The 10,863-nt window shown below is 42.6% G+C and overlaps 1 protein-coding gene across 2 annotated transcripts; it reads right to left on the reverse strand.

Annotated features, from left to right (window-relative positions):
• Positions 1 to 4,542: 4,542 nt before the first annotated feature.
• On the reverse strand, positions 4,543 to 7,220 carry dmrta2 (DMRT-like family A2). Of its 2 annotated transcripts, none has more exons than XM_069679971.1 (2): positions 6,758 to 7,220; positions 4,543 to 6,282 (listed from the first exon to the last, which is right to left on the reverse strand). In XM_069679971.1, exons 1-2 carry the CDS (start codon positions 7,218 to 7,220, stop codon positions 5,396 to 5,398), a joined length of 1,350 nt encoding a protein of 449 aa, XP_069536072.1. In that variant the 3' UTR covers positions 4,543 to 5,395. The 2 variants fall into 2 exon arrangements, with proteins under 2 accessions (XP_069536072.1, XP_069536073.1); XM_069679972.1 differs by having other exon boundaries at positions 6,749 to 7,220.
• Positions 7,221 to 10,863: the final 3,643 nt, after the last annotated feature.

Consider the following 10,863-nt stretch of genomic DNA (forward strand, 5'->3'; position numbering starts at 1 on the left):
TCTTTATGGGACAAACAGAGCATGTAAGGGCCCAGTTTGTCTATGAATAGCAGGCTTTTTTTTACTGCTGTGTTTGGTGTCTGGTTTTAAAAGTTTATTCTGAGGTAGGCAGCAGAGGTCATGGGGTGTTAGCTGTGTTTTTTTGAATAAGTCCTGGACCAAGTTTGAGCTGGTTTTGGCAAAGGTTGGATCACCAATCAGGCAAATGGGAAGACTGGGTTTTGGTACTTTGGTAACTTCCTAATTTGTTTAAGAGTTTCTATCCCTAATGTACATATTACATAATATCCTAGAGGGTTTTCGTGTCAATATATACCTTCATTTCCAAGTTTATGTCTGAGTTGTCTTTGAGTTAGCCCAAACTAGCTAGCATTCAGACAACCTGCAGTGATATTGGTTGGTTTCTGTTTCAGGGGGAAACAATATAACAAAGCTGCCATCTATAGTGTGCTGTGAGAACTGTACATGAAAGGAACTTGCAGGCAGCAAGAAACCGAATAACATATTTGCCCAATGCCCCCCAAAAAGCAGGTATATCCAGCAAAGGTTTAGCTCATGCATGGCTTCTTGATTAGGGCCATAATTCAGATTTGCTTGGTATTATTTGGGCTCAGAATCTGATCCAGTGTGCAGCATTTAACAAAGGTTTGGTCCTCGTTAACTTTTTATTAGGTGGATTTTGGGGTGTCAGGGTCAAAGGTCAAAACATGTTTGTCCTCTATTTCTCTGACTTGATCGACATAAAAGGGGCATTATCTCAGGCGATATGTACCCCAGAAAACTGACGACTGCCATCAGTTTTGGTCCTTTTACTAAACGAACTGATCTGCTGTGTGTCCCAGTCGGGAAAACCAGCGTTGATCCCGCCACACCACAGGAAAAGTAGATGTGAAGGGAAGTCACATATGATGGAAGGACTGTTGGAGAGAAAAAAAACAAAGAGAGGGGGCTATATGTGTGAGGGGGTGTGGGGTGCGGGTGAGGTTAGTGAAGTGCGCTCCCGGGGCAGAATGATGAAGGGACCCATCGAAGGACAGATGGGAATGAGATTCTCAAATCAATACCATCCAAGGGTGTTTTGTTATTAACGCATACAGCGAGGAGCCCACGCTCGATACTCCTCACCTGACTGCTCACACACTCGCACACACACACACACACACCCGTTCACCCCTGTGCCTGGGATTTTATCTCCCTTTCTTTACACTTTTCTGACAGTGGGAAACACCACAGCTCTCAAAACTGCTCATTTAGACCCCCAAGGGATCGGAAGGCCTCGAGTTCATTTGTCACTTTGTTTTCATTTAAGAAGTGTAGTTTTGAGTTTGCACTATTGAATCACAAATGCAGCTATATTATGAAAGAGTGGATGTTAGCAAAGATAAGTTAGCAACAGGTTTCATTTTGTTTATGATTTTGGCGAGCTAGCAAAGCTGTAAAGTGTCTGATTGCACACTGTAGCCAAGACAGTCTTTATTTGTATTGTTTATTTATTTATCTATTATACTGTGAGCGCGCTGGGCTATAAGAGTTAAGACTCTAAATTCAGGGCAGAATGTGCACAATTGTTTTTGTCTCATTGTTGGTTTGTTTTGCTGTTATCTATTTGTTATTCTGACAGTAAACCGAACAGCAGCTCTGAAAATGAAAATGGGTTTTATGTATGGAGTAATAACCTAAATGGATTCTTTCTCTCCCTTTCTCTCTCTCTCTCTCTCTCTCTCTCTCTCTCTCTCTCTCTCTCTCTCTCTTGCTCCCTCTGCACGCTCTGGGAGCCTGTGGCCATTTATCTGCCAGTGTCTAATTATTCATTAGTGAACACAGAGACAGAGGCGTGGAAAAATAGTTGTTCTTTCCCTGCAGCGGACAAGCGGTACTCTCCAAACTGATGCTCCTTTTTTCCCCTCTTTCAACACTTCTTAGTCTACAGCTGGATTGGATTACAGTTGGGGTCACAGGGGTCATAATGTCTGTCATAGTTTAATATGTTGTTGTAGACTGTGACTTTATAGTGTTAAAAACACAGTTTGACCACATGTTGAGGTAAGACCAGACAAGACAAACAAACACTATATCTGCTCATTTATGCTTCAGCATCCTGGTCAGGTTTGGCAGAGAGGCTACAATGCTGTTACCCAATGTTTTGCACACAAGTGGCCAGCAGAGGGCGCTGTCTGCCCGTAGCATACTAACACACACTGCAGGTGCTGGTTTATTTTTAAGCCAGCACCTGAAGTGTTACTTAACACACACACGAATCAAATGTAGTCTTTTTATGAGGCTTTTTTAAAAATGTATGTACTTTATATATAACTGTATATATTTAAAGAAATTATATATAATATGTACATATAGTTCAGATTTAGAATTTAGACTGTGTTTATTATTCCAGTTTTTGCAGCAATGACTTAACGCACGTAACTTCAGGTGTCCGCTGAAAGCTATATAAGGGGTCTTGGGTCTTGCAGGTGTCTATGACTTCTAGCATTAGGCTGCTGCAGATGCTATTTGTTAGACAAGACTGTCATCTAGTGGCGCTGTCTATGTCACACAGCTGCCTCAGTGAATGGAGTCAGCATCAGCAGCAGCCTTTAACATAATGTGATATATACGTAATAATTTCCCGGGGCTGTTTGAGTTGATGACTGATCAGCTGGATGTCTACAGATTCTGCATGACTACATGTGCTCATATACTGTCTTAACAGATGATTGGATGTGAGGCGTTTCAGAGGTTTTAGAACATTACAGGCATTATTGATTGAATTTGTATGAACATGAGGAGGCATAACTTTTAATGTGATATTTAAGATGGACCTCTATTAGCTCACTAAATTAATGCTGAAGGCCTCTGCTTATTAGTACAGGCCCCACAAAGAAAATGAATGCATGAGTTCATTAATTTACACAGGTCTTTATGTGTATTGAATATAAATAGACAGGACAGCTATTATAAGCAAAATGTGTAAGTAAAAGTATTTTAATATGTTATTCTGTGTACTGTGGGTTTGCGTTTCCAAACCCAGTCCTCAACTCCTCCTGTCCTGCAGGTTTTTGCTCTCTTTCTCCTGTCGCACACCTGATTCGGCATATCGCCTTCTACCGCTCAACCAATCAGCGTTTAGCATTTAATTGCAGCAGGACTGCACTTGCAGCTTGAGAATACTGCTTTGTACTGACATCAGCTCGCCAGCAGGTGGCGCCACTGCTCTTTGGTAAAAAAATAGTCTTCCGTTGAAGCAGTGAAATCTCAGACGGAAGAAAGTGTTCTCATTTAAGAGGCCCAATGGTTTATCTGTATGCCAGTATAACCAGCGGTGAAAGTATGGCGTCCAGTCGGACACACAGTGTGTTTTTACTATTTTTTGGGATAGGGGTTCATACATGATTTGGTTCATGTTTAGGTGTTTTTTTTTCTCAGCTATAATTTTAATTTCCTGATGAGACACAACTATAAATGTTTTTACATTTTATATTTAGTTGCGAGAAAGTATATATTTTATTCCCCTGGTCATGATTATGAATTCCTTCACCAATGCTCATTTCTTACACTGATATGAACGAGCTCAAACTTCTCTAACTTTTTACAGCATTTAGCTAACGCTTCTGGTGATTCGTATAATCATACTTCGTAAATAAATTATGTAATCTTATTTAATAATTAAGCTGATTTTTATTAGTTGATATTGATTTATGTGATATCTGCTGCGATGATCAAGAAGGAAATTAAAGTTCCAAAAAAAGTCTAAAAGGCCTTCAGACGTCAATCAGCTGCTTCGCTGGCCGCTTGCAGAAATGTAAAAGCTCCTAATAAAAAGTTATTGTTTTTTCCCCCAGCTACCTTTGGCAACCTCCGTATGTACAAGCGATAAATTAGTGTAGGGAACTTCAACATTTTGACCCTAAATGAAGAAGGAATAATAAAGAAATATTGTAGCGATGACCCATCATGCCTCGCGTCCCATGATGCTTTCTGTTGGACTGAAGTTCTAGTTTGCACCATGACCGAGGACGATATTGCATGTTATGACACCAGCTAAAGGCTACTTATAGTCTATTACATATAATGATGAATTGTAGCATCTGATAATTAAGAGTTACTTGCGTGAGAATTATTTAGCCGAAAAGTATGACGATTTGGCTTTAACTGGGAGTTAAGCTAAAACATGATATTGTTAAAATCCTGTCTGATGTGTGCGGACGGTTCTGTGATGAAGGACCATTGTCGCCCACCTCACAACGTTTATTACACATTTTGAAAAAACGTGTGCAATCTGCGTGCTGTTGACACTGTGTTACAATATATAAAGTGTATCGTTGTCTGCTTTATTAATGTGTATGATGCGGATTCTACCCATTTGTTCCCTTAACTATCTATCTATCTAACTTCTTATTTTAATTGTCATAATTTTAAAAGTAAAAGTAAATAATCTAAAAAGCATCTTTCCAAATCAAAATGAGCTCCATGTGTTCAGTGTATTCTTCAGTCATAAAAAAACGGCACTTTTCCACGTTTCTTTAAAATAACATTTATTTCCAGCATAATTCATACAATGTGACAGCACAGCTTGTAACATGTGAAGAGGAACTGACTCCATCCAGCACTTTGCCACTACATATTTGAGCTGACTAACGCATAAATGAAAAGTCAAATATAGCAGAGCATTTTATATTAACAAATGCAATTTATAATACAGGCGGTTGGAAACGATCTAAGAAAAACAAACAAAAAAAGGTGAGACAAGGGAAATAATACAGAAGAAAAAAGGGATGCCATTTACATATTATTAGTTGATTTTTTTACATCAGGAAATAGTGTTAACAATCCGTAAGCTACATGTTATAATAACTTAAATTTGCCTCGTTTATTATTCCGTGTGTGAAAGAGAAATTCAAAGCATACTGAGTTTTATTTTGAAAATCTTATGCACTTCAGCGCATATAACTGTGGCCTTTAAAAAGTCATATCTCTCTGATAAATCATTTTATTCGTTACTTTATTTTAAATCCTACAACAACAACAACAAAAGTCAGTGATGGCAGAATCTATTTTCACTTTTAGCCTTTTTTGCAGCTGCGTTTACTTTTTCGTTTTCCAGCGACGCTGTGATTTATTTTGAAATCTCTTTTCCAGCTTCACGTTATTTCTTTTTAAGCAGATTTTTATGTTGGGAATGTCATCCAAACGTTTGTAGCCAAACATATAAAATTATTTTTGAAAATTACACATAAGGGAGGTTAGATTTTTTTCCTCTCTGACCATTTGACTACAGGCCGGATAATCCTTTTATTTACAGCAGCCTGCAGCCAAAACACATGACAGGTTTTCTCCAGAACATTCAACACTTGTGGCTACAAATACAGAGGAATGTGTCTCTACGGTCAGTCTGGCAGCCTCACTGCTTCTCCGGCGTGTTGTTGACCAGAGGCCCGTACAGGCCTCCGGCGTAGCCCTGCTCCTTGTGTAACATTGTCCTGTCTCTGATCAGGTCGCTGAAGGCGTAGTCCATCGGGGGTCTGAAGCCCAGGGTGGGCATCAGGCCGGTGGTGGAGTAGGGCGTCATGAACGCCAGTCCCCGGCTGTGCGCGGAGTAGGCCAGTCGCAGAGGGTTGAGCCCCAGGTGGGTGCCCAGAGGATAGGTGCTGGGGTCGGCGCCAAAGTGCGGGGCGTTGGGCTGGAGGGGAGAGAACGCGGAGCGGTTACTGAGCGTCATGGCGCCGGGTAACATGGGCCTGGTTGGGGCGGTGGTGGACGCAGAAGAAGGAGGAGGCTGCTGCGCGTTTTGGAGCATCCTCTCCGCCGTCCATGTCTCCTCTGACCCGGCCTTGTTGGCGCCCTGAGCGCCGCTGTTGTTGAGGATCTGCTCGATGGCCTGCACCACGTCTTTCCCGCAGCCCTGCAGCACCAGCTCCAGCACGCTGCGCTTGTGGCTCGGAAACACCCGGGTCAGGATGTCGATGGCGTTCATGTGCCGGGAGGCCGCGGAGGAAGGGGACGGCTCCTGCTCGTCTTTGTCGGTCTCAGAGCCGGAGTCGGAGCCGAGCGAGCTGACGGAGCCGGGAGTTTCTCCTCCGTCTTTTAAAGGCTTGGAGACAGGAGAGCTGATGAAGGACTCGCTGTCTCCGTTCTCTGATCCTGAGCCTCCGTGTCGGCCGTCCGGGGACGAGATGCCCGGGGCCGAGTCACTTTCTGTGGACGCAGGTTTCCCCGCAGTCTGCTGAGGGGTGGCGGAGCCGGAGAGCTGGCTCTTTGGGAACAGATCATACTTCTGGATACTTGAATCTGCGGACACAGTGAGAACATCACAGTGTGTGAGATATGGGACAAAATGTGCCAACATGTGCCTGATACAGTGGGATAAAATGAGAACTCATTAGCAGTCAGGAAATGAAAACTAAGACATGTATTTCATTTAGCAAAATTTTGTCTATCAAACTGCTATACAAACAGTTGTCATGAGGGCAGCTTGAAGGTAAAAACACCTCATTTTAATTTAAAAATATGCCCAACAAAAACCATTATTTAGGCAGCCTATGCCACCCAGCAATCACATGAAGCTCACCAACATGGACCCAAACCAGCTTAATATAAATGGACAGAATCATAACATTTAGGCCTATTGTCATATCACGTTTAAAATGTATTTTAACATTTGAACTGTTTGTATTTAAAGTCTGTTTTACGGTTATTTCAGAACCAAAGGCTTCTTCTCATTCTGAAATCACTTCACATGAATGCGTAAAGCTGCTCCACTCACCTGAGTTACTCTCGCTGCTCACGGAACCAAACACCTCGTAGTTTGGACGCGGAGGGATGATGCCGTTAGCTGCGGCCAGCGCGAGCCCCTCCGCCGTGCCGTACAGCAGCTGCAGCTCGCGCGCTTCGTTCTCCTCCTGCGCCTGCTGCCGCCGCAGCGCCACCTGCGCCGCCATCACGCGCTGCCTCTCGGCGATCAAGGTGCACTTGGCGCACATACAGTCCTTCCAGCGGCAGTAGCGCTTGTGGCCCTTGAGCGCGGACACCACTCCGTGGTTCCTGCAGCGGGCGCACTTCGGGGTGCGCGGGTATTTGTCCGCGGCCCGCAGCAGCAGCGGAGGCCCGCGCAGCAGGCTTCCGGCCATGGACACCGGGATGGAGGCTGCCGCTGCGGCCGCTGCTGCCGCTCCAGGGTGGACTTGGGAGACGGAGGAGGCTGTGGAGAGCTCCGGTCTCAGATCCATGCCCGCGTTACGTACTGATTGAACTAAACTTTAAAAAGGAAAACTGCTGTGTTCTGAACGATCTGTTTGAGTTAAACAAGGTTTGATCTGCTCACATCTGCACAGCGGTGCTGAACATCTCTCGGCAACAGGTGAAGTCAGCTACTAACAAAAAAAAATCTATGATCAGACCTCTAAAGGAAAGTGTCGAAGGAGTCTGCAGAAGAAGAGCAAGATGAAGATACTGTGGAGTTTAAATCCGGTTCGAGCAGGAGCGCGGAGCAGCCTAAGTCCTCCCTTACAGAAAGTTGAAGTGTCCGGGAGGAGCCGAGCTTGTTACTCGCCGCAGCCTGAGACACTAACTTCCTCCAGAGATCCTCAGTGGATACAGATCCCTCTCTCCCCTCTCTATTGTTGCTCCTACGTTTTCATTAGACAAATTTGACAACAATGTGGCGTCTGTCATTGGCCAAAGGGGGAAGGAGCGATCTGATTGGCTTGCCTCTTTTTTTCAACTGTGTCCACCTGAGTTCTTCTTCCAAATATCAAGTGTTAAGAATCTGAAGGGAGTTCCCGGCAAGATAAAATCGATGCAGTGTATTTCAAAAAAGAATTTTATAGATTTAAAACAATAGCCCAATTTATTCGATTTATTCGGCTGTTTCATAGGACGCTGTGCTGCAACAAAAAGCTCGAACATGAAGGAACAATTTCAAACATTTCAATAACCTTCTGTGACTTTCTTAAGAAATAATCATTTTATATTAAGTCTCCAGATGTGTCCAATAAGAAGCTACTTAATGATCCACATTCCCCTAATTAAAGATGAAGCGTGCCTGTAATCTCATCAGCCTGGAAGGTGAGTATCATTTACTTTATTGATTAAAGAAGTAAAAAGAGCATCTGATTGGTCAGAACAGGGTTTATATTTGCAGAGAGTTATTGACTGCAGGAAGTGAAGCTGTCCATGTTAAATGTTAAATGTGCTCTCTGAGTGTTTAACCCTGCCCAGTTTAACAGTGCATGGACTTCCTGCAGACTCAATCAAATCATCTACACGTGACGGATCGACTTTTTTTTTTTTTAAATATTATTTTTTTAATTTAGTCTATTTCTGTGAAAAATATTCTTACTAACCGAACAACGCCACGCGGCGTCTGCACTTGCGCGTAAACCCAGAATATAATTTTGGATCTAAATAATATTTCAGATAAAGTTTAAATTAAATAATTTTTGTTGTTTTTTGTGCCGTTAAATTTTGTAAAACAATATCTAGATATATCTTAAGTTTTTTGATCATTCGCGTTTTACCCACTTACACTTTGAAGTTGTAAAATGTTGCTGTTTTTTTCCCAATTTTTATCTAATCACTCGAACGCGCCTGAAATAGAATCTGTTTTACATGTTTATTCATTAAATTAATTTAAAAATCAAAAAGATAAATATATTTTATTTTTTTGTTTTCAATTGTTTTGTAAAAGATTATTTAATTGTTGTATATGTTTGTTTGTTTGTTTTTAGGTTTGCTTATTGTTATATTACCATCTATTAATTATCCGCCATTTTTTTAAAGGGGATTCATTCCCCTTTAAACATTTACATTATTTAATCTGTATAACAATTAAAAGGAGAAAAGTAGAAAATTACTGTGTTAGTATTGTTATATTGTTTAGTAATGTTATTGTTATTGTTACAATTATTTTTAGCGACAAAACAAACGAAAGTCTAATTACAGTCTGTTTCGGTCTACAGGTGAGGATAAATCGCCTTAATCAGACATAATGTTTAACATAAAAATAGCAGCCTGGTGTCTGTGCGACTTTTGTTTTTTCTTTTTCATAAATGTATTTCTAAAATTATCCGTTAAAAAATGTTTTTAAATTAACAAATGATGTCCTGTCTTTTTATGAAACCATTATAAAATAAGATTTAAAAGAAAAAGCAGCGCCGTGTTGCCCGACAATAACTGCCTGTAACCATAATGCTGTGATGCTTCCGGAGATTGAAGGAGTCCACGCGCGCGGAGCTACAAAAGGGCAACTCGCGCGAGCCACCTGCTTCCTCACCTGTTCACTCAGGAGAGAACTCACGCGGATATTTGAAATCAGATTAAAAAGTTATAGACGTTTGTGAAATCAACAATTGTCAGTCCCTTGGAGGATGATGATGACAACAGTCTTAGTGAAGAAGAACAACTCGAGTGTGATGAAGAAAGAAATGGCTGCCTCTCTCTCTCTCTCCCTCTCTCCCTCCCTCCCAGGCTCATTGTTTACTTTCTGAATCACTGTAAGCAAATGCCATCTGTTTCCTTCGCCGCTGTCATCTGCACCTTAATTACCTAGCCAACAGGCTAATAGAGACGATATTAAAACTACATCTTTTTGACATTCAAAGTAATTATCTGCATGGGCGACGAGCTCGCGCGGAGAAGTGCCCGCGTCTTGCGTGCGTAAAGTGATAGTTGCAGACTGCGGAGAAGGCCCGGCGCTCATTGGAGAGAGATTAAGCGTCCTTTACTTTCACCTCAGGATGGATGATTTCAAAATAAAACAGCCTGTACTTCTCATTAGTCTGGCTGCTCGGTATGGTGTGTTTTTCCGAGACAAAATGAAGCGAGAAGAGAGAGGAAAAGTTTGGCTGATGTTACAGCCCGTATCATTCGATTCCACTGTTGATAACATTGGATTTAAATGACTTTTAATTAGCTTAACAAGTGTTTATCAGGGTATATTTAAAATAAAAAATAACTTTAAAGACATAATGCAGCTCTGCTTGATTTTAGGACATAAGATTTTATTTTGAAGGGTGTCCACTTAAAGTAACCACAGCTCGAAGTTTATCCATTGCACGCAAACTTTTATCATTTTGGCTGAGTCTGCAACGGAAAGTTCATTTAGGAAAATTCTGCATTATGACAGGGATTATGTTCACCATTCTCCCTCCTGGGCCAATTAAAATTGCCCCCCTGCGCAATTAAAAGTGACTGTGCGCACTTCAAAACTCCAACATTCTTTTAAGCACTTCATTAGGCCTATGCATAAAAAAAGCTCTGCGATGCTTTCATTTCTTTGAGGAAGGCTACAGACGAGTGGGTTTTTAACACCCTTTTAAGATGACAACAAAGGCCATGCTTGACCCAACATATGTAGCAGCATGTTTCCGCTGCCCCCCTCCCGCACCCCGGCGCGGCTTTCTAGCGGCCTCTCCCACCGCCGCTGCCCCGCCTGCGGCCCGGCCGGGCCCGGATCCCCTCCCGCGCTCTCCCGCTGCAGCAGCCGGCTCCGTCCCACAGAGGCAGAGGTTAGAGTAGCAGTTAGACAAGAGGCCGGGCAGAAAAGAAACGCGCGGGGTGTTTCACACAAGTATTTACACGCTTGACGGGCACACCGAGAAGGCCCGGGCTTAGAGACAAGAGGCTCTTAACCTGCCACTTCACACCAGCTCCAGCGTGCCGGGGACAGGGAGCGGGATCAACGCATTCCTGCGAGGGCAGAGTCAGGGGAGGCTGGAGACGCGGAAATATACTTTGTTAGGGAAGTGGAGGTATATAATGACGTACAACTGTGACATAAATGGCGTGGATTTTGTCATCATATTGTGTGACGATGACCTCATGGGAGCCATAATGTGCACACTATTATTATCAAATCACGCACATGAGCTC

This window comes from Semicossyphus pulcher, unplaced genomic scaffold (assembly GCF_022749685.1).
Source record: "Semicossyphus pulcher isolate SPU_LCO1_2020_fin unplaced genomic scaffold, fSemPul1.0.p SCAF_4, whole genome shotgun sequence".
Lineage (NCBI taxonomy): Eukaryota > Metazoa > Chordata > Actinopteri > Labriformes > Labridae > Semicossyphus > Semicossyphus pulcher.

Coding starts and splice junctions, on each gene's coding strand:
- dmrta2 (XM_069679972.1), bottom strand. CDS start 7,220: ATGGATCTGAGACCGGAGCTCTCCACAGCCTCCTCCGTCTCCCAAGTC. Junction 6,283..6,748: donor GAGTAACTCAGGTGAGTGGA/GCAGCTTTACGC, acceptor CTGTGTCCGCAG/ATTCAAGTATCCAGAAGTAT.